Source organism: Salminus brasiliensis, chromosome 5 (assembly GCF_030463535.1).
Source record: "Salminus brasiliensis chromosome 5, fSalBra1.hap2, whole genome shotgun sequence".
Taxonomy (NCBI): Eukaryota; Metazoa; Chordata; class Actinopteri; order Characiformes; family Bryconidae; genus Salminus; species Salminus brasiliensis.
In genome coordinates this window covers 46468033-46490367 of record NC_132882.1, presented here as the reverse complement: position 1 = coordinate 46490367, position 22335 = coordinate 46468033, and the positions used below count along the sequence as shown (strand labels likewise).

The 22335-nt window shown below is 48.7% G+C and overlaps 2 protein-coding genes across 4 annotated transcripts in view; one reads left to right on the top strand and one right to left on the bottom strand.

Annotated features, from left to right (window-relative positions):
- Positions 1–12041, top strand: part of col14a1a (collagen, type XIV, alpha 1a) — a 63121-nt gene extending 51080 nt beyond the window's left edge. The window contains exons 36-48 of one of the 2 annotated variants that reach the window (XM_072680671.1): positions 52–138; positions 1867–1920; positions 2123–2218; positions 2659–2712; positions 4993–5046; positions 5285–5338; positions 5444–5515; positions 8172–8207; positions 8543–8609; positions 8768–8956; positions 9063–9140; positions 9798–9953; positions 11637–12041. In XM_072680671.1, coding sequence (XP_072536772.1) covers positions 52–138; positions 1867–1920; positions 2123–2218; positions 2659–2712; positions 4993–5046; positions 5285–5338; positions 5444–5515; positions 8172–8207; positions 8543–8609; positions 8768–8956; positions 9063–9140; positions 9798–9953; positions 11637–11896 — 1257 coding nt within the window. In that variant the 3' untranslated portion in view covers positions 11897–12041. Of the gene's footprint in view, positions 1–51; positions 139–1866; positions 1921–2122; positions 2219–2658; positions 2713–4992; positions 5047–5284; positions 5339–5443; positions 5516–8171; positions 8208–8542; positions 8610–8767; positions 8957–9062; positions 9141–9797; positions 9954–10928; positions 11119–11636 lie in introns of those variants that run through there. The other variant, XM_072680672.1, reaches the window with a different exon arrangement.
- Positions 12042–13784: 1743 nt separating this feature from the next.
- On the bottom strand, positions 13785–22320 carry mrpl13 (mitochondrial ribosomal protein L13). 2 transcript variants are annotated; one of them, XM_072680669.1, is made up of 7 exons: positions 22153–22290; positions 20809–20932; positions 20249–20342; positions 20053–20113; positions 18337–18423; positions 17373–17494; positions 13785–13904 (listed from the first exon to the last, which is right to left on the bottom strand). In XM_072680669.1, the coding sequence occupies exons 1-7, from the start codon at positions 22177–22179 to the stop codon at positions 13880–13882; spliced, it is 540 nt and encodes a 179-aa protein (XP_072536770.1). In that variant the 5' UTR covers positions 22180–22290; the 3' UTR covers positions 13785–13879. The 2 variants fall into 2 exon arrangements, with proteins under 2 accessions (XP_072536770.1, XP_072536771.1); XM_072680670.1 differs by lacking the exons at positions 13785–13904; positions 17373–17494 and adding an exon at positions 18527–18674 and having other exon boundaries at positions 22153–22320.
- Positions 22321–22335: the final 15 nt, after the last annotated feature.

The following is a 22335-nucleotide window of genomic DNA, read 5'->3' as shown; positions in this document are numbered from 1 at the left end:
ACACTGCTGAATTGATCAGCATGAAGTGAAATGTTCTGTTTGTCTCTTCAGAGAGTAGAACAGGACTGCCCCGCTCTGCCCCACGCATGCACCTGCTCTCAAGAGAGTAAAGGACCTCCGGGACCCTCCGGACCACCGGTAAGACTCTTCTCTTTCTCTAAAGTCTCACCCTCACACACGTACACTGCTATGGTCCTACTTAATTTTGGCCTACCTAATGCCCCCCAGCCACGGCATCCTAACCACAGTGGCCCCTGTGTGTCCCCAGGGTCCTCTTTATTAAAAACCTAAATATGTTTTAAAAAACACAGCAGATCAGACCCAGATCAGAATCACTGCTAAACTCTTATGAAGGTCTAATGATCACTCTCGTCTGGCCTTATCGCTTCCCTAGGCAGCCGGAACTAAATCCTGAGGTGGGTTTTTCACTTTCTGAACCTGAATTTGCCACCTCTGCTGAAACCATCCCAGATTTCATAGCAACCACTAAGCAGTACCTTAGTACCTTAGTAACCAGCTGGTATATCACAACAGTCAGGAAGTAACACCCAGCTGGAATATTGTAGCAGTTGTTCAGCAACCACTACACATGTCATATACACTGCATAGCAACACCCTGGAAACCCCTCAGGATCACTTTGCCCTTCTTCAGGACTGCAGGTCTGAATCAGCAGATGGTGAGGAGAGTTCTGCGTGGTTCTGATTCGGAGTTCTCATGATTAATTACTGCAGCAGTTCAGACCCGCTCTTTATGCCTCTCTCTCTCTGCTGTGGACGAACAGGTTTAGACACTTCTGTAGGTCCCTCTGGCGGTGGACGGCAGGGCAGCTTAGCGTATGAATCAAGCTAAAACCAGCTAACGGCTTCCGCCACCCCGCGGGACGCAATTACAGCAAACAGTAGTGAGCAGTAGTGTACAGTAGAGTACAGTAGTGTACAGTAGTGAGCCGTAGTGTACAGTAGAGTACAGTAGTGTACAGTAGAGTACAGTAGTGAGCAGTAGTGTACAGTAGTGTACAGTAGAGTACAGTAGAGTACAGTAGTGAGCAGTAGTGTACAGTAGAGTACAGTAGTGTACAGTAGTGAGCAGTAGTGTACAGTAGAGTACAGTAGTGAGCAGTAGTGTACAGTAGAGTACAGTAGTGTACAGTAGTGAGCAGTAGTGTACAGTAGTGAGTAGTAGAGTACAGTAGTGAGAAGTAGTGTACAGTAGAGTACAGTAGTGAGCAGTAGTGTACAGTAGAGTACAGTAGTGTACAGTAGTGAGCAGTAGTGTACAGTAGTGAGTAGTAGAGTACAGTAGTGAGAAGTAGTGTACAGTAGTGAGTAGTAGAGTACAGTAGTGAGAAGTAGAGTACAGTAGAGTACAGTAGTGAGCAGTAGTGTACAGTAGAGTACAGTAGTGTACAGTAGTGAGCAGTAGTGTACAGTAGTGAGTAGTAGAGTACAGTAGTGAGAAGTAGTGTACAGTAGAGTACAGTAGTGAGTAGTAGTGAGCAGTAGTGTACAGTAGTGAGTAGTAGTGTACAGTAGTGTACAGTAGTGAGCAGTAGTGTACAGTAGAGTACAGTAGTGTACAGTAGTGAGCAGTAGTGAGTAGTAGTGTACAGTAGAGTACAGTAGTGTACAGTAGTGCATAGTAGTGTACAGTAGAGTACAGTAGTGAGTAGTAGTGAGCAGTAGTGTAAAGTAGTGAGCAGTAGTGTACAGTAGTGAGCAGTAGGGTGTGGAACTATGTGTACATTTATTCCTGTAAGTGTTTAGATCAGATCAGTGTTATTCTGCTTTACTGTTCTAGACTATACTATAAACTATAAAGTTTTTTGATAATTTCTTTGTGTGTGTGTGTGTGTGTGTGTGTTACAGGGTGGTCCTGGTATGAGAGGTTCTCGAGGTGATCGGGGTGAACCAGGCTCTGTGGTAAATAAGCTGATATTCCCTCCGTCACAGGCACTGAAACTAACTGCACCCCTAAATCTCAGTCAAGCTTCTTTTACAGTCCACCTTAAATGATGCAGCAGTCCTGTCACCTCAGAGGCATTTAAGGTGGACTGGTAGTAATCTGTAATGGACGTTCAGCAAATTAACTTGAAGTACCACCTTCTGTGTCCGATTACTGCAGGGACCTCAAGGTCCAGCTGGTGAGAGTGGACCACCAGGACCGCAGGGACCGCCTGGACCACAGGGGCCGAGTGGGCTTTCCATCCAGGGGCCACCGGTAGGATGTCTACTAATGTCTAGTGCAGTTCTGGTCAGTGGGTGCTGGGAGAAGTCCAGTTACGGTTATCTAGCAGTTCCAGAGTGACTATATCAGCAGACCTGAGCAGGCCTTGTTCGGCTGATCTCCCGCGTCTCACTGGTTCCTCTGCAGCTGCTCTGAAACGGCAGTTTCTAATTAATTTGTAAACTCCTGCTGGAGTTTAAACAGGACTGTTCTGTAAATTTGGTGGAGCACAGGGGGGTCCGGGGTTGTCTGAGAAGTTTGTGTGGCTGCAAAAGTCCAGTCTAATAGGAGCTCACCTGTTCAGCAGGTCAGGCGAGTTCCTGCGTGTTTGGAATGAAAACCTGTAGTGGACAAGACTGGACACCACAGGGGACCTGCACAGTAGACACTTCTGATTCCTGTGTGTGTGTGTGTGTGTGTGTGTGTCACCTCAGGGAGCTCCAGGGGAGAAAGGAGAGAAAGGTGACGCAGGTCTGCCCGGTACTCAGGTAAGGCAGAATAATTGTTGGTGGTTGCTAGGGTGTTGCTGGTTGGTTGCAAAGAAATTCCATACAGTGGTGGTTTGCTATACTGTTGCTGAGCACTTGCTATGGCATCTTAGGTGGTTGCTGTGGGCTTGCTAGGCACAATTCTAGTTGTTAACCAGAAATGTGTAAAACTATAGCAACCGGAAACTCTGAGGCTAAACCTGCTAAAGCCTCTTAACTCCACACTGGGTGAAGAATCACTGGTGTGGAGGTGGTAGTGTGTGATGATGAGTGGGATTGTATCTAGAATCCGTTCCTGCAGGATATACACTCTGACAGACAGCTTCATTACTGCTTTGTGTCACCCATTAGCCTCCTGCACACACACACACACACGCACACACACACACACAGTATGTATAATGTTGGGGGTGGGGGGGAGTTGGGGGGAGGAAATTAGGTGTGCTGGTGAGTTCAGTTCATTGGGATAGGACTTCCTGAACAAGATAAGCTAATTAACTTGGCACACACACACACACACACGCACATACATACACACACACTCCCCTCTGCTATAGAGAGTCTAATGGAATCACTCAGGAGGAAACGATTAGCTGCTGGTGCCATTATTAATTACTGCCGGCTGCTGCTGGGACTCGGTCTGATCTGTGGAGAAGGAGTCTGGGTGGGACAGGAAAGCTGTATTTGTATCGTAACAGCGGAGTAACTGTGGAGTAACAGCGGAGTAACTGTGGAGTAACAGCGGAGTAACTGTGGATTAACGGCATAGTAATTGGGGAGTAACTGCATAGTAACTGTGGAGTAACTGTAGCGTAACTGTGGAGTAATAGTGAAGTAACTGTAGAGTAACTGTAGAGTAACAGCGGAGTAACTGTGGAGTAACTGTAGAGTAACTGTGGAGTAACTGTGGAGTTAATAGTGGAGTAACTGTAGAGTAACTGTGGAGTAATTGTGGAGTAACTGTGGAGTAACTGTAGAGTAACTGTGGAGTAACTGTGGAGTTAATAGTGGAGTAACTGTAGAGTAACTGTGGAGTAATTGTGGAGTAACTGTGGAGTAATTGTGGAGTAACTGTAGAGTAACTGTGGAGTAACTGTGGAGTAACTGTAGAGTAATTGTGGAGTAACTGTAGAGTAACTGTGGAGTAACTGTAGAGTAACTGTGGAGTAACTGTGGAGTAATAGTAGTGAATATTCTAAACGAGCCACTGCTGAGAGGAGTAATGCATGTGTACAGCTGTCCATGAGGAGGCGCTCAAAGCGTTATGTGTATTTACAGCAGTGGAGTAAAATTGAATGACACTCTCGAACTGTAGGGGGAGTCCAGGAGCATTAGCAGATCTAGCGCAGTGCAGCTTTCGTGTGAGTGATGCTGAACGAGGTTTATTTGATTTGTGTTTATTAATGAACTAAAATTAGACGCATTTATACTCCCTTCTGTACTCACATCTGTACTGGATCGAGACTCAGTGATTTGTTCTCCACAGTCTCCCCGAGTTCCACACCCATACGCCCTCCGCCTCCCCACGCAGCTCCAGCTCCAGATTCCTGCTCTTCAGAACAAAAGTCTGGGCGGCTTCAATCTTCTGAATGTCGCTGTAACGGCTGTGCAGCGTCACACTGACACTTCCATCTCTTAAAGAATAGAGCTTTGATGAGAATCTGCCGACAGTGGGCCGAAAAATCCCCGGGAGCCACCGTCCGCACAGGACACAAAGACCATCACTGTTCACACACACACACACACACACACACACACACAAACACACACACACACACAAACAGACACACACACAAACACATAAACACACACACACACACACACACACAAACACACACACACACACACACACACAAACACACACACACACACACACAAACACACACACACACAGCCAGGCTGAGTAAAAGGGCCTGCAGGCTCTTCTGAATGCTGTACTGTAGACCAGAGCTCCAGCCAGTTTCCTCTCTTTCAGCAAAGGTAGTTGATCAGCTATCAGCGACTACATAATAATGATCAGCTAATAAGACAGGAAGGCTTATGTACACCACTTAGCATGGTGCTAACTGCATGGCTAAATCTTCTATAAATGTTCTATTTCACTTTAAATAGTGCTGCAGTTCCGTTCTGGCACCTCAGGCATTACTACTGGAACTGCTGCACCATTTAAGCTGGAACAGACCATTTTAATTACGTGTAAAATCCAGAGCCTCTCCACACTGCCCTCTAGTGGATTACAGAGTTCTCACATTCAATTTATTTGTTTCTTTTGTCTCTCAGGGTGTACCAGGGGCCAACGGAGGACCCGGCAGAGACGGCCCACCAGGTCAGAGGGTAAGGAAATCCATCCATTCAGCCTACAGCAATTTAGCCCCACCCATTCAGCCTACAGCAGTTTAGCCCCACCCATTCAGCCTACAGCAGTTTAGCCACATCCATTCAGCCTACAGCAGTTTAGCCCCACCCATTCAGCCTACAGCAGTTTAGCCACATCCATTCAACATTACAGGTAATCTGTGGAAACACTGAGGTGTTAATGAGTGTGTTGATCATTGGTGCTGTATCTCTGCAGGGCTTGCCGGGTAAAGATGGACCACAGGGACAGATGGGCCCAGCAGGACCGATTGTAAGTACCAAAGCAAATGTTTCTCACCCACTCTGAGGACCCTGCTTTAGCTTTAGCCCATTGTGTGAGATGTTTACCTTTGGTCTGCTGTGTATCTCACTGTAGGGCAGTCCAGGAGCCCCCGGAGCTCCAGGACCCAGCGGATCTCCAGGACAACAGGGAGATCAGGGACCTCCTGTAAGTGTTAGATCACTGTTTACGGAGATGAGATTGGTGACAGTCTGAGTCCAGTGTTAGTGTAGCAGTGTTAGCCTAGCATCTCCTTTTCTAAACTAAAGAAGCTCACGTCAGATACCGAACACGTCTTGGCTAAATTTGGGGTCATAGATCAATCATGAAACATTACTGTATGTGAACACTTTTTCTAATGAATACTTTCACCTACTGTAAGCTGCACCCATTGCTGACACAGATGTGCAAATGCACACACAGCTTGTCTAGTCCCTGTAGAGAAGAAGTACTGCCAATAGAATAGGACTCTCTGGAGCAGATCAACATCATGACCCTATTGGCTCCATGCTGCCTAATAATGCCAGGCGTGGGCTAGAGGGGTATAAAGCCCCCCAGCACTGAGGAGCTGTGGAGCAGTGGAGGAGCTGTGTTCTCTGGAATGATCGTGGAGGAGCTCCATCCAGTACTTTTGGGATGAGGTCGGGTGAACGCTCTTGTTGCTGATTGTAATCAAATCCTCACAGCAATGCTCCTCCTCCAGAATCTAGTAGAAAGTCTTCTTCTCTGGACAGTAGAGACAGTTACTCCAACAGAAGCAGAGTCAGCTCTCTAATACCCTTGATTTCAGAAGAAACAGTGAATGAGCAGGTGTCCCAATACTTTTGTCCATATAGTGTACTGTGATTTTTACATGAAACTGTTTCCTTGATAACAGTAATTAACCCTGTTAACCCTGTGTGAGAGGCTTTGTGTTTAGTTGACAGCTCTCTGCAGCGCTCAGTCCTGTTTCAGTCCAGTCTCAGTCCAGTCGTGCGTCTGATTTCGGCACGTATTCCTCTGACCTTGTAAACACTGTGTGTGCAGTTCGGATGAATGGGGTGTGATGAGAGCGCTCTGCCTGCTCTGAAATGACCATGCTGTTAGTTCTGGATCTCTCTCCGGCTGCTGAGTCACTCTCCCCAGAGTGCAGCGACAGCACGGACACGTGGACCACCCAGAGCAGACGGCGGCGGGGCTAACCATAAACAGAAGAGTCATGACCTCAGATCCCCGGGTTAACGGGCAGAGAGCTTCACTGGGAGTGCCAGCTCCCAGGCTTTTACATGCCATTACAGTAGTACCTGTTAGTTGGAACATTGCTGTGAGGATCTGATTGCATTCAGCCTCATAAAAAAACATCACTGAGGGCAGGTACTGATGTATCACAAACACCACTCCAGCTCACCCCAAAGAAGCCACAGCTCCACAGACCGCTGCTGGGCAGTTTTAGAGTTCTCCAAGCGTTGGTTGGATTTGGGCATCTTCAGCGTGTATATGTCTGTTCTTGAACGTTCCTTTGTTCTCTAGATGTTACCCAGCTGCACTTAAACCGTCAAAGTGTTTGGACACTCTTGGACACAGAGTGCGTCTCCAGTACAGTCTGCAGTATGGACTAGTGCTATTTTGGCTGCAGAGCCTCAGCTTACAGCTATTCCACATCAGCAGCCGTCACAGCCAGCTCCATCTAACCCGCTGACCACCAGCAGTCCGGAGTGGAGAGCAGCCTGAGGAGCTCAGAGTGAAATTGTTCCTCTTTCGAGCTGACGGAGGACTGGGGGGCTGGAAGGCTGAGGGAAATGAGGAGTTTAGGAACTGCTGTACAGAGGCACACACACACATTAAAGCGATGATTTGGTGGAGAATCTCTTTCCCTCTTTGTAATCAGATTTGATTATGTGGTCAAACGCCTGAACTATCGCTTTAATGACATCACTACAAGCTCTGGAGCGCTGGAACTCATGTTCGGTGTTTTCGGTCACACACATGTGCACGAGTGTGCAGAATGAGGATGACACAATCATCCTGGCGCGTTCATTCTTCTCTGGTCTCCCGGATCTCCAGAACGCTCTCGGAGCTGGATCCAACTGTTTACGACAGCACCTCTGTTCAGAGGCCTCTGCGTTCTGGACACTGCTCTGCTTCTGCTCTCAGCTCGTCAGCTCAACCATGCGTCCAGTTTACGCTCTTGGCTGCTGCCCTGCGACCATTGAGTCAGTCTTAACTCCCCTCAGACTGAACCTTCTCACAGCCTGAGCAAACCCCTACTGCTCCTCTCAGACGCTCATCTGATCAGAGCCCCCCTTGTAATAAGAGTTCTGTTCAGTAAGACTCACCTCTCAGTTCAGAAGAATCGGGTTCGGCTTCACTGTAGAGCAACTCAAGGATCTCTCTACAGTGGAGGTGAATGGAAGCAGGCATCAGTCGCCATGACTACAGTACAGATACAGCCCATAATTTATCTCCTATCCAAACCCACCAGTGCTGCTAAACGAGTTTTCTGAGTTTTATATGGAATGATGATGATGAAGATGATGGTGATGATGATGATGATGATGATGAAGGTAAAATAGTGAATAGAGAATCTGAACTAATGCAGTTCTCTTTAGGGACTACTTTCTGTAGCTGCACTACACCCTGCAGCATGTATCCCTCCACCATTTTAATGATCTGGTTCTAAAAGCAGGTTCTAGAGCCCAACTCTTCTCAGAACTCTGGTAGAACAGCTCTGACTGGGGGAGGTTATCTAGAACCGAGAGTTTCACACCAAACCCCCAATGGTTCTGCGCAGAGAATGACAGATTCACAGAATCACAACCCCTCCTCCTCTCTCTCTTTCTGGCAGGGTACTCCCGGCACCAGGGGCGAGCGAGGAGAGAGGGTGAGTGAATGTTTTGGGAGTTTAGATTTGCAGCAGTTGGCAGAGCCGGCAGCTCACACACATAACGGCATGGTATTAGCGGTGGGATTTAGGGACCCTCCAAAAGACCTCCTGATAAAATCACTAAACATCACCCCCCCACACACACACACACCCCACCCCCAAACACACACTTTCACTCTCTCTCTTCCTCCAATACACACATTAAGCCCAAATCTGTACGGTGGAATACCACAGGCCAATTCCCTGAACTCAGAGTGTGTGTGTAGGAGAGAGAAAGAGAGTGGACGAGTTACAGCTCGGTGGTCTTGTGCATCTGCTGTTTGTCTTTAAAGGGGGATCTGCAGTCTCAGGCGGTGGTCCGATCCATAGCCCGGCAAGTGTGTGAACAGCTGATTCAGAGTGAGTGTGTTTTCTTTTGGAATTGAACCCCCTTCCAACCGAAACCCTAACCTGCTTCCCAACCCCACCCCTGACCCCGGGGGTAGGGGGGTGGGGGGTGGAGTTAAAGCGATACCTCCACTGTTATCAGTGTGTTTAAAAGTCTGACTCTGCTTCAGGCCACCTGTCCCGCTACAACTCCATCCTGAACCAGATCCCGAGTCAGTCGGTGTCGTTCCGGACGATACCGGGTCCTCCTGGGGAGCCAGGCCGCCCAGGACCCCAGGGACAACAGGGAGAGCAAGGTCCTCCAGGCCGACCAGGCTTCCCCGGTGCCAGTGGGGTCAGCGGGCGACCGGGAGAGAGAGGTGAGCTTACAGAGTTGTGATGGGTTGTGCAGTCATGGGGTGACCCTAGTCCAGCAGTCTGGGGGACAGACGGTTTCACTCAGTCTGTTTCTGTCTTTCTGTCCAGGGCTCCCAGGAGAGAAAGGAGAGAAGGGCAGTCCAGGGGTGGGGACACAGGGCCCTCGTGGCCCCCCAGGACCCCCAGGTAACCACACTATGCTGTTTAAATGAGTGCATCACTTGCACATGATCACTGAACTGACCTCACGGACTCTTGTAGTGACCTGTATTCATATGAACTGGAGGCAGGTCCTTCAGTGCAGCACATTGCTGCTCGTCCAGAGGGCACAAGCGTTTACACACCACTGAGTCCTCGCACCGTCGGGACGGAGGAGCCTTCATTTGCTTCAGAATCCCATCAAAAATATTATTTTCCCCCGAGCAAATTAAAGACGCAGTAAAGCAGTGTGTGAGTGTGAGACAGGGTTCATACGGGACGAATTACAGGAATTCCCTTCATTGCAAAGTCTGACCGCCACTGAGCCGCCTGCGCACACACACACACACACTCGCTTTGGGTTTCTTTTATTCTTGACTAGAATATTAAACACACATCCTGAGACAATATCTGAATCTTGAGGAAGGTTTAAATGGGTTCAGGGTGTAAGACCTTCCGCCCACTGATCTGTAATCAGTTCAGGTCTCAGATGAAACTCTGGAGAGAACCGGTGTCTGCTGAAGAACACAGGACCAAAAGAACGTCTAACAGAAAGGCAGTTCAGCACAAATGTTCTAAACGCCCCAGTTCTTCACTCTCATCCCCACAGAACTGAACAATGCAATAATATCTGGTTCTCCGCAGGTCCTCATGGAGAGGGCCGGACCGGAAGCCAAGGCCCTCCAGGCCGGCCTGGAATTCAAGGCTCTCCGGGACGTCCAGGAATCCCTGGCAGCTCTGGACCCTCTGGCCCCCCGGGCTACTGTGACCAGAACTTGTGTTTAGGCTACAACATCGGAGGTAAAGCAAGTGTGTCTGTTCCGCTCTGGTTCTGGTTCTGTTCCACTCTGGTTCTGGTTATTTCAGTTTTCTCTCTTAACATACCTTGAAGTGACAGTTCTGGGTGGTGGGGCTGGAGGAAGGGGATGTTTGGCTGAACCATCGTTTTAAGTATGAAGTCCAGCCCGGCTGCTCCTGATCCGGGTCATTTTCAGAGACTGGTTTAATAGCAGTGAATATACGGTTCTGCGCTCCCTCTGCAGCTGAAATGCGTGGTCCGAGTGTGTGTGGAACCGCAGTGTCTGTGATGAAGTTAACAAACATCACCATATTCTTTATAAAGACGTCAACAACCCGGCTCTGCGCCACATTTCCAACCTGTAAAACCGTCCCCTCTGAGACACAGAGGAACCACAGGAGGAACCGTCCATAAACTTCATCAAGTGTTTTATGGCCAGTCTTGTAAGAGTGTTCCGCATGTCCAGACGTGGCTGGTTTTAATGGGAGATGGAAAGTGGGTTTACTGGGCGGTGAAACGTCCCACAGTATCAGGGAGGAGCCGTCGCTCGCGCTGATCTAAAGCCCTTCAGGAGAACATGCTGTTTATAAAGCTCTGATCTCAGTCTGGACTTTAAAGGAGAACTCCACTGTCCTCCAGCCTGATCTCCATCCACTGTGGACTGAGATCAGGATGAAACAAGCCGGAGTTGTTCTCAGCCCTGGTTCTGCTGTTTTACACTCTATGGACAAAAGTTTATACCCCTCTAGCCCACACCTGGCATTAGGCAGCATGGTGCCGATAGCTTCACGTTGAGCTGCTCCAGGGAGTCCTATTCTATTGGCAGAAGCTTAATGCCGCAAACCTTTGGACATACAGTGCAATATTGCTGTAGTGTTCTCCAGCTCTCGTGCCCTGGTTTCTAGCTCAGTAGTCGGGTCGGGTTCTGCAGGTTCTGACATGGTGTTTTTCTCTCTTGCCTGTTTCCTGATCTGAAGGTCCAGAGCAGTATGAGAATGATTACTGAGGAGCATTCTCTGACATCCTGCTGCCCTTCCTCTCCTCCATCCCTCCACCCGTAATCTCCCTCCTCCATCATCTCTCCACCCTTACTCTCCCTCCTCCACCATCCCTCCACCCTTATTCTCCCTCCTCCATCATCCCTCCACCCGTACTCTCCCTCCTCCATCATCCCTCCACCCATACTCTCCCTCCTCCATCATCTCTCCACCCTTACTCTCCCTCCTCCACCATCCCTCCACCCTTACTCTCCCTCCTCCATCATCCCTCCACCCTTACTCTCCCTCCTCCACCCTTACTCTCCTTCCTCCACCATCCCTCCACCCTTACTCTCCCTCCTCCACCATCCCTCCACTCTTACTCTCCCTCCTCCACCGTCCCTCCACCCTTACTCTCCCTCCTCCATCATCTCTCCACCCTTACTCTCCCTCCTCCACCATCTCTCCACCACCACTGCACTGCTCAGGTTCTCTAATGGTTCTCTGATGGCACCCAGTCTTTTTATGCTACTGCTAACAGCTAATGCTAACTTCACCCCCCCCCCTCCCTCGCCTTGCCCGGCCACTCACTCTCCTGCTTCCTGTCTCTCTCCGCTGCTCTACCTTTTCCTCTTAACGTTAACCTGGTGGTGGGACCCGACAGACGGAAACGGCGATGATCCGACTGACCCCCCTGTGTTCCCATAGTACAACCGTTACCTCCCAGCCCCTACCAGAACTACGGCCCCACCGACAGCAACGACGAAGAGGAGGAGGAGGAAGAGGAGGACCCGTATGCCGGTTACCGTGGTTACCCGCCCCAGTACTACCAGTCCAGCTATCATGACCTTCAGCCCATCCAGAATGGCCACGGCTACCCTGGTGCCGGACACCGCTTCCCCCGCGGCCTGACCGAAAACAGTGGAGCTCCACCCACAACACAGGAGGAGGCGGAGAATACACACTGATACAGTCCTATCTCTCTCTCTCTCTCTCTCTCTCTCACACACACACACACACACACACACACACACACACACACTACTATAAGTGGAGAGAGAGTAGGTTAGGGGTTTAGTGAGGGAAATGTTTTCAGAAGTGCCTCATAAATATGCATCGCTAGTGGGGGGGTCCAGAGGTGGGGGTCGGGGGGAGTGAGGTTTGAAAGGGGGAGTGGGGTGGTGTGTGGAGGGGGTACAGGACCACCCCATGCCCCCTTTCACACTCCTTCTCTGTTTGTATGCATGTAGACATTTTGAAACCAGCGCCGGACCCGGGGAGGGAGGGGGGGGGGGCAGTTGTATAGGGTGTAGATAGCTTTTTTGGGGGGTGGGGTTGTGGGTGGGGCACAACAGTGGGCCTCATTTGTAAATGTGTGCATCTGTCTTTATAAAGTAAATGAGGATGGAATTCTAGTGCTTCCCCTTCGTCCACGCTTCCACTGATTGCAGAACCGTCCACTCTAAAGCAGAACCGACTGTGTTCATGTCCACCAGCACCACCTACAGCACCACCTACAGCACCACCTACAACACAGACGTCCTGTCAGGGATTATAGCCGTGATTTCAGCCGGATTACTTTCTCAACCTGATTTTGCCATTTCTGACTTTATTACAGCAAACCTAACATCACCTTCAACACACCGCTGAACACACACACAGTCTGAATGTGATAGTGGTCAGTAAGCACTCCAGAGTATTGTTTTATTTTTGTCCTTTTCTCTGTGTGTGTGTGTGTGTGTGTGTGTGTGTGTGTGTGTGTGGGTGTGAGCGCTCTGGGTGTTGGAGTGTTGATCAGTCGGTCTGTGTTCTGCGGTTCTCTCAGAGCAGAACTTCTCCAAACCTGACACTAATTTATTTTCACTTGTTTTGTTTTTTTGTACCCAATAAAACTGAACTACAACAACAGTGACGGGTGTGTGTCCATTACCACACCTACAGAGCAGCAGACTGAATATCATCACTAACAGCACACCAAACAAAAGCAAGCAAAAACCCTGTCCTCGTCCCCGTCTACACCTGGTCCCTTCATGAGTCTCGAGTATCAGGATCACATCTGGACCCGACCGAACCACAGGAAACTGCTCCCTCCTCTCATTTAACCCAGATCCTGATCCCACCTCTCACCATCTCAGCCACGTTATGGCAGTGTGAAAACACACACAACCCAGAGCCCTCCCAGTACAACCGACTCCTTTAGACTTCAGACCCTGAAACACAGCTGATGAGCTTAACAGCAGCTCCCGTGTGAATCTGAAGAGACCGCAGCGTAAACAGACGCCCAGGCCTGCAGTGACCTTTACTGACCCTCAGAGCAGAGGGCGTTTCAGTGCCAACTCCAGCAGAAGAACTTCACTGCACTTCAAACGAGTGCAGAGGTTTCAGAGCAGCTGGATTAGGGCCGTATTAGAGCTGGACCAGGACTGGACCGCAGGCTGAATCAGACGCACTCCGCCTGCTAAACACGTTAGTGGTGAAGGTCTGGAGTCTGGACTGGAACGGTGTTTACAGTCTGAGGGAGTGGAGCTACCAGAGCCTCCTCCCAGCTCAGCTCACGAATGCATAAACACACAGCACACACATTCTGCTTCTGCAACATCTGTCCAGTAGAATGACCACAGCTGGAAAACTGCACCTAAAGCTTCTGATTCAGCTGTGCTGAAAGATTAGAATTGATTAAAAGATCTGAATCCAGTATTTAATCATTCTTCACTTCCTTCATGTTTTTAATCAAACATCCCCAGAGGAGCGCTGCGCGTGTCTGAGCGCTGTTAGTGTGCACATCGTTGGGTTTTGTGTGTTTTCAGTTTAGTTCAGTTGAATTGTGGAGAAATCTGAGATGATAATAATCCACTCTTTTCAATCGGCTTCAACACCATTTAATTCAGACAGACAAAAGTACAGAGAACAGACAAACACTCCAGCAGTCCGAGGGTCACTGCGCGATGAGGTCACTTCATCCTGTAGTCCTCCGGCCTGCGGAAAGAGCAGAAACAAACAGTAATAAACCATCAGATTCTGAAATAAAACAAATTAAATCTGAACTATTCTAAACCAAAGTCCTCTGCCGCTTTTTGATGGATTCCACAGATGGAAACTTCAGGTCCAGAAATCCAACTCTGCTCTGCTGCAGCTAAGCTAATAACAGCTCCAATAATTACTGATTCATCAATAAAGACAACCAATAAGACTGTAATACACTACATGAAGCGTAGGGGGCGCTCTAAAATGCTTAGATTAAATCTATACAGACTGAGTGCATGAATAATATTACACTCTGAGGGTGTGAACAGCGGGAGTGTGTGTGAAGAGCGGGAGCCGACTCCTAAAGCTTGGACTGGCTGAAACATTAGCGCTGTGCTAATGATCGCTGTTGACATTTTCCATGAAGCTTCCTGATCGGTAATCAATCTAAAGCTTGGCTCAACGCCATCTCTGCATCTAAAAGCTGGGGGAAGCTGCTGTCCCTCTGCTCACACATTATGAGAAATGGAGAGAGCCAGCCACACACACACACACACACACACACACACACACACACACACACACACACACGTAAAATTCTATTAAACTGTAAGAAAAAGGTAAACAGATTTTTCAGACTCAGATTACATCAGATCTGGGTTCAATTCCAACCTCACTGCACTAGCGCCCCGTCTGACCGTACAGCTGAGACCTGTAATCAACACTGCTTCAGTAAACGGACTCATTTACTTACTCATTAGTCAAACTGAACTGAAGCCACACTACCGACTAAACCCAAACACCCACCCAATCAATCAATCACCCACCCAACAAATCAATTAATCACCCTCCCACCCACCTCTTCGCTCCTCAGCTTTTTGCCCCGTGGTTTAATTGCGCACTCTGTGGAGCTCGCTGGGATCGGCTCACCACCACTAAACCTCACCAGAGAGCCAGAACATCAACCAGACTCTCAGCTCCAGCCTCCAGCTCAGTGTTCCAGCTATCGCTACATTCCCGCTCTGCCTGGGCCAACAGCAGCAATCAGGACCAATCACAGGGAGGAAGAGAACCACAAGCATTCATGCATTAGAGTGGGTGGTTAAGTTGTCCTGGTTATGCTGATATAAGGCCTGAACGGTCTGAAGGAAAAGCTAAGGAGATGGAGAAGGTGTCCCTCAGACTGCGGACCAGGCTCCTGCCCCTCGCAGGAGCTGAGGAGAATCCGTAAAGGGGAGATAATTGGATTGTCATGGCGGGATCAGAGTGCCTTGTAATACACTGCTCCAGCATCCCGCGTTATCAGTTCACACAGTAATGAAAAAGTGTCTGAAGAATTTCTGCACAAATGAAACTGCTGGAAATCAAAGCCCTCCGCCAGCGGCGCTGCTCTCGCCCTTCAGCAGGAGCACCACCAACTCCCCCGAGCATCACACACAGCCTCAGAGCTTCAGCCGGACAGCTGCAGCCAACAAGGCTCCTCTCCTGTTTCTGGGGTGGGAGAGGGTCGGCGCTTCTAACAAGTCACAGAAGCTGGGAAAGGGTTTGGGGGGAGGATGGGGGTTTCGCTTCAAAGAAGAATTTAGAAGAATTAGGCAGAGCTTTAGTGACCAGTGGAGGAGCAGATAGCAACTGCTTATGCTGAAATTTTAGATTTCTAAAAGTCACTAAATGGCATTTAAAGCTGCAGAGCAAAAACAGCCACTCCCAGTGGGCTTATGGGAAATTGAGTCTTTGCAGTAACTTGCAGAAACTACAATGTACTTGCCTCCAAAATCTCACCTGTCCAGTACCGCTGCTTGCTGGATGACTGGACTACACTCAGCCTGAACAAGAACTAGTGCAGAATCAAAACTGAGCAGCTTGATGACTAAAAGACTAAAGTGTAATTTGGCAGTAGTGCTCGTGTCTGTGTCACCATGACGACCCATGTTATATAACCTGTAAAAGTCACATTTAATTTCCTGAGTACTGAAGGCCTTCAGTTTAAGGGTTCCTGAGGTTCTGCAGAAACCCTCTTAGACGTCCTGCTGTTTACATTTAACAGCATGAATCTCAGTGTAAAACCAAAACATTGCAGATGTTCACTTCACTGCATCCCTGCCGGGATAAAACGAGTAAAGATGTCCCAATCCGAGTCTCTTAATGCAGAGCATCAGTCGATACCGATCCGATCTGTGTGTGTGTACAAAGAAGCAGCTCCTTTGAACAGTCTAATCACTCACCAGATGGCAGATCTGAACAACATGATTAAAACAAAGACTCAGACCTGGATCGGGATAAAACTAGCTGATATCCGATCCATTCAAATATACCTGGATCAACCCGAATTCTGATCCACTGGATAAAAACAAGCTCTCTGCGTGTGATGTAAATCGGACTGGTATAGTTTAGATTGGCTAATTTCTGATACCTGCTGCAGGAGGGTAAAGTTTCATTAAGTTTAACTCCTTCATTTTTAATATTACAGTATTAAATATTCATAGTTATGAGCATGGGCTACTTCTCACTTCCAGCAGGGGCATTGTATAATCTGCCAACTTCACAACCCTGAAACTGGCTGAAAAGCTCATCAGCCGTCCGTCACCTTCCATTAAACAAACACCAGCTCCGAGTGATGATCGGTGAAGAGGTGAGGAGCTGATTTACTGAGAACATCATGGAGCTCAGAGGAGTTCTGGAGGATGGCTCCTGAAGCTCAGGGCTCATAAAGCTCTCGCGGTTCGCTGCATTCGGCCGTGTTCACACCAGAGTTCCTGGATGTTAAAAAAGGAACATACAGAGAGCGTTTGGGGGACAGCTCGGAGAGACGAGGAGGGTTTATGGAGCGCTGAACAATACAGAACCTCATTTTCCATTACCCAGCTCCAGCCTCATCTGCGCTCTTCTCAAAGGGAGCAGGAGTCTCCTGTTAAACTCCCTAACCCCGGTCGACCCGGAGATCCATATGGAACATCTACAAGGTCCAGCTGGAGTGACGATCACTGGCTGGGTTAAACGCTGCTCTCTGAGGTTTAGCTGCTCAGCGAGGGATCATTAACCCGTTACTGACAGGATCTGAATCTCCAACACATTCACATGGTAAATAAACCAGTTTAGGGAATCAGGGTTTAGTTTGAACACAAAGCAGAGCGGAAAGTACCGGGCAGTTTCTGGTACAATTCCAGGGAGACCTGTGGGATGACCATGTGTGCCTTTTATTTGACTGTCCAGCTGTGAACTAGTGGGGACAGTCCCGTCCTCCCCAGTGACCCCCAATTCTTCCGTAGCCGAGTGACCCAAGAATGAGTTACTGCTCAGAGATCTGCCGGACAGCAGCAGAGGGCCCAGCTGTACAGAGCGGTCACTCAGTCTCCGGACACACGCTTTAACATTCAGCACAACTCACCTGAGCTGACCCCCCCCCCCCTTCTTCTACACAGGGGCTGAAAGGCAGGGTGGGAAAAAGGAAGACGGAACAGATGCAAGAGGAGGACTTACGGGTTCCAGAGCCTGGGGAAGGCGTCCCGCTCCTCCTGTGTGTATTCACTCAGTTTACGGGGAATCTGCCGCGGCTGAGGAAGCTCCTCTGTCAGGTTCAGCAAGATATCCTCGGGAATAACCTGGAAAAGGTAACCACATGCAGAAATGGGGAGGAGAGGAGTGGGGGGGGTAAATCATCATGAGGGGAAATTGAAATGTGAATTTTCTGTAGTTAAACTGGTTCCAGCAGAAATGTACTCCTGGTCATTTTCTCGTGTTCACACAGCAATGCCATCTACCAATACAGTGTGTGTGTTCATGGTGAGTGTGTGTGATGACTGATGTGTGTAACTCCTCTTGGTGGCGCAATAGAGCACTATTTAGAAGATCTACTTCAGCTCACAGGTAGTTTTTTCAAAAAGAAGAGCTGATCCTGCTTTTGTTGGAGTAACTGTCTCTATTGTCCAGAGAAGAAGACTTTCTACTAGATTTTGAAACATTGCTGTGATTGCATTCATTTGATTGCATTCAGTAACAAGAGCGTTAGTGAGGTCAGGATGTTGGATAATCATCACCACCCCACCTCATCCCAGAAGTACCACCATTCCAGAGAATGCAGTTAATTAATGAAAAAATGAATAAAAGCTGTAGGGCCATTTTAGTCAGGAGAAACAGTGGGCTGACCGCCTACAAAGTGCTGTTAAGAGCTGAGCGGAGATTACAGATCAGGACGAGCCTTTTCTGAATCTTCAGCTTGAGGTATTCTTCAAAGCACAGGGATGAAATGCACTAAGATGTGAAGCGTGCTCATTAGGGTTCATTTCCACTGCTGAACTGATCTGATTAAACACTCTGGGCTCTGCTCAGACTTTGAGAAGAGTGAACTGCCTCCCAGAGCAAGAAACACTGAGAGCAAGACCCAAAGTCAAAGCAACGCCGGGATCTGTTTTACAGCAAACAACAAAACAGAAATCAGGCTTACGTCGTCAGGGAAGAGATGCAGCCGCTGCATCATCGTCCTCCTCAACAGGTTTTTGGGCAACATCCCGTAAACCGCCAATTTTACTATCTGGACAGAGAGAGAGAGAGAGAGAGAGAGAGATGTATTTATTTATTTATTTATTTATTTAAGACTCAAAGGGGAAATCCAGGTCCATAAACTAAAAATCCACCTCAGGATTCTGTACCAACCGCCTGGACGGCTGTGCTGCATGTTTTCGACCTGGATTTGCCACCTTTGTTCTCCTGCTGTAGCTCACGATCATAAAAAGAGACAGTCACACAGCTACCGTCCAAACAGCTGGAAACCTCTGGATGCCGCTGTTAAACAGGAGAGAGGGGGATTAAAGCGATAAGTCACAACCAATTCCCCCATTTTTACCTCCAAAACCATCCATCACCCGAACACTCACACTTCCTCAATTCTGCACTGAAGCCACAACGCTAAGGTAGCTAACAAGTAACATAAGCTTTTACCCCACCAATTAGCACTGAAGCTATGATACTAATGTAGCTAACAAGTAATGAAACAATATACCCACCAATTAGCCTGGTGTTATCTGCATGGCTTAATCTTCACACACTCTCCTGAAGTGTATCTAAATCAGTGCTGGAGGAGCAGCTCAGAGCTTTAACTCCAGATAAACTCACATACACACCACAAGGTCAAAAATATGTGGACACAACCAATTTGTATATAAGCTGGTTGGATGTCCCATTTTAAACCCAGTGACATCCATATGGAGTGCCTTTGCAGTTGGAGGTCAGTGGTCTAGTCTACTCAGTCACTCTCAGTACTAAACCAGCAGAACACATCACCCTCACACCCCCAGAGTGACAGATGGATGTTCTCTGTTGCCCGCCCAACTAATGACCACCAGCCCGCCCAACTACTGATTTTACAACGCATTTAATTATAGTCACCTATTCAGTCAAGCGGTTTAGTTTGTAAGGGACACTGAGAACAGTTAGAGGAGCTGCAGAGCTCAGATGGCTGTGTCTACACACAAGCAGCGACTTTGTCTACCTGACCTGCAGCACCCGTGGAGGTGTGCTGAGAGTGGAGGGGCTCAGTGGAGATGCTGTGATAACCCTGAGCTTTAGGATCCCCTCCCCCTTCCCCCAAAGCGCTCCTACAAACACAGAGCAATAAAGGGGAGTGTGTACCCCCCCACACTCCGGCTGGTACGTGAACAAGGAAACTTCCTTCCTTATTGGCGCTGTATTAAACACCTGGCCTTTTTCACACAGGTAATCTGACCTCAGGTCAGGGTGGTCCAGATCCGACCTCCGGGGCAGCTTCTATTCTAATTAGAGGGACAACATCAAAAACGAGCAGGTTCACATCAATCACCAACATCAAAGGACCTGCAAATTTAGAACCACAGTGCCCCCCTCAGGCAAGACCAGACTGACTAAGTGCCTCCAGGACTTTTTTTTTTAACCACAACATTTTAAAATTTAATTTAGATTTAATAAATGAACAGAAAAGGAGATATGTTACATACTTTATAAATATGAATTATTCAGTGTGTATTTTTGTTGTTGTGATAATCTGCTTGTCTGAGCGAGTGCTAGACGTGGTCAGTATGTAATAACGCTGACCGACAGCATGTTTCACTACTGAGCAGAATCACACCTGTTCAAACTCCCTGATCTAGTCGATCAATCAGGACATGCATTAGTGTGAGGTACTTACAGCGGTGGGGTCTTTCTGATGCAGCTGGGCTGCTGTGACCTGTTTGAAGCCCCCCGGGTATCTGAGAGATGGAGAGAACATGAACTTAGTCCCAAATCAGTGCTCATATATAACAGCGGCAGCCACTGTGATCCGCTTAGGGTTTCTGATATAACGAGGGCAGGAGTTTCTAATAAACTGGCCACTAAGTTCTTACCCTGTGTGAGACGAGTAGACCTTCTGTTCCCACTTGTTTCCGGAGAAGGCGATGTGTCTGCTGTTCATCACCACCACATGATCTCCAACATCACCTAAAGAAAACACACACACACACACACACACACACACACACACACACACACACAAGAATGGTAGTATTTTGCTTTTTGTCACAGAAACGACATGCTTATATGCTTTATAATAAACATGTATGATCTGCTGGGTGCTTTAAGGGCAGTGAAGAGAGAACTGTGGGTTTCAGCCTGGTTCTCTTTCTCCCCCTGGTGGCCGCTGCTGTAAAGGCTGCAATAACGGATCTCTCATGTTTCCCTTGTGTTTCACTGCCCTGAGCTCCACTTACATTTAAATTTACAGACTCAAAACACCCAGAATTCATTTCTACACCAATCTCCTAATCACCTAATCCTCTAGTTACACTCAACTCAAACACTCCTTCAAATTTTTGCATGAGTGGGTGAGGCTAACCTGCTGGAGAGACAACACAAAGAAAAAGCTGCTGAATACTTCAGGACAGCAGTACTGTCTGTATTTACTCACTGAGCGCATGGTAGATGGGCTTATGCTTCCCCTGAAGTCGCACTGAGCACATGGTGGCGATCTTTCCTGGCGGCTGCATCCGAGCGTCTATTAGGTACCAGGACCTTGCAAAGGTCACCCATTGCTGCAAACAAATAAACAAACAAACAACAGAAGCAGAGTCAGTAATCAAATAAACCTGAAACACTATCTGTCCAAATGTTTGCGGACACCCTTTCTAAAGAATACATTCAGCTACTCTAAGCTGCACCCATTGCTGACACAGATGTGCAAATGCACACACAGCTTGTCTAGTCCCTGTAGAGAAGAAGTACTGCCAATAGAATAGGACTCTCTGGAGCAGATCACCATCATGACCCTATTGGCTCCATGCTGCCTAATAATGCCAGGCGTGGGCTAGAGGGGTATAAAGCCCCCCAGCATTGAGGAGCTGTGGAGCAGTGGAGGAGCTGTGCTCTCTGGAGTGATGGTGGAGGAGCTCCATCCAGTACTTTTGGGTGGGATGAGTTGGGGATGGTGTGGTGGGGTGGTGATCACCCGTCCAACATCCTGACCTCACTAACACTCTGAATACATTAAAATCCTCACAGCAAAAGTCTTCTTCTCTGGACAGTAAAGACAGTTACTCCAACCAAAGCAAGTGAAAAATCTGTGTAAGGACAAACATAAGATGTTACCCTTTTAGAAAAAGTGGATTATGGATGCATTTGAGCTACACATTTGTAGATTTATATGATCTAGATAAGTATGCAACCATGTAACCGGGCGTAATAATGAACAGGACAAACTGATCGTTATAGCAGACCCCAATCCTAAATCCATGTCCAGAACATATTAATCCAGCCCAGCATTTTGTTTAAACTGCCTGTGCGGCTCTACTGCGGCCAGCAGACCCCCAGCGGAGCCCCAGCGGAGCCCCGGCAGACCCCCGGCAGAGCCCCGGCAGAGCCCCGGCGGAGCCCCGGCGGAGCCCCGGCAGACCCCCGGCGGAGCCCCGGCAGACCCCCGGCGGAGCCCCGGCAGAGCCCCGGCGGAGCCCCGGCGGAGCCCCGGCAGACCCCCGGCAGACCCCCGGCAGACCCCCGGCAGAGCCCCAGCGGAGCCCCAGCGGAGCCCCAGCGGAGCCCCAGCGGAGCCCCGGCAGACCCCCGGCGGAGCCCCGGCAGAGCCGCCTGTGCAGTTGGAGCAGAAACCCGGACGGATTCGGTTCCTGGATTCGGTTCCTGGATTCGCCCCTCAGAACATCCCTGACAGAAACACCTCCAACGCCCAAACACACGACGGCTCTGCCATATGTACGAGAAGACGGTTATAACCAACTACACGCAGATTAAACCACCTCACCTGAGCAGATCTGGAGAAACTAGACATATCAGTTAAATTAGCTTAGCTTAGCTTAGCCTCATCAGTCCACACGCTTTGACCCCTATGCGCTGTTTATGGTCCGGCAGCGCTTCTGTTCCTGACCGAAACTGTAGAGAACGAATGGTTCCTAGAGCTCATAAACAGATCAATTCTCCGTGCTTA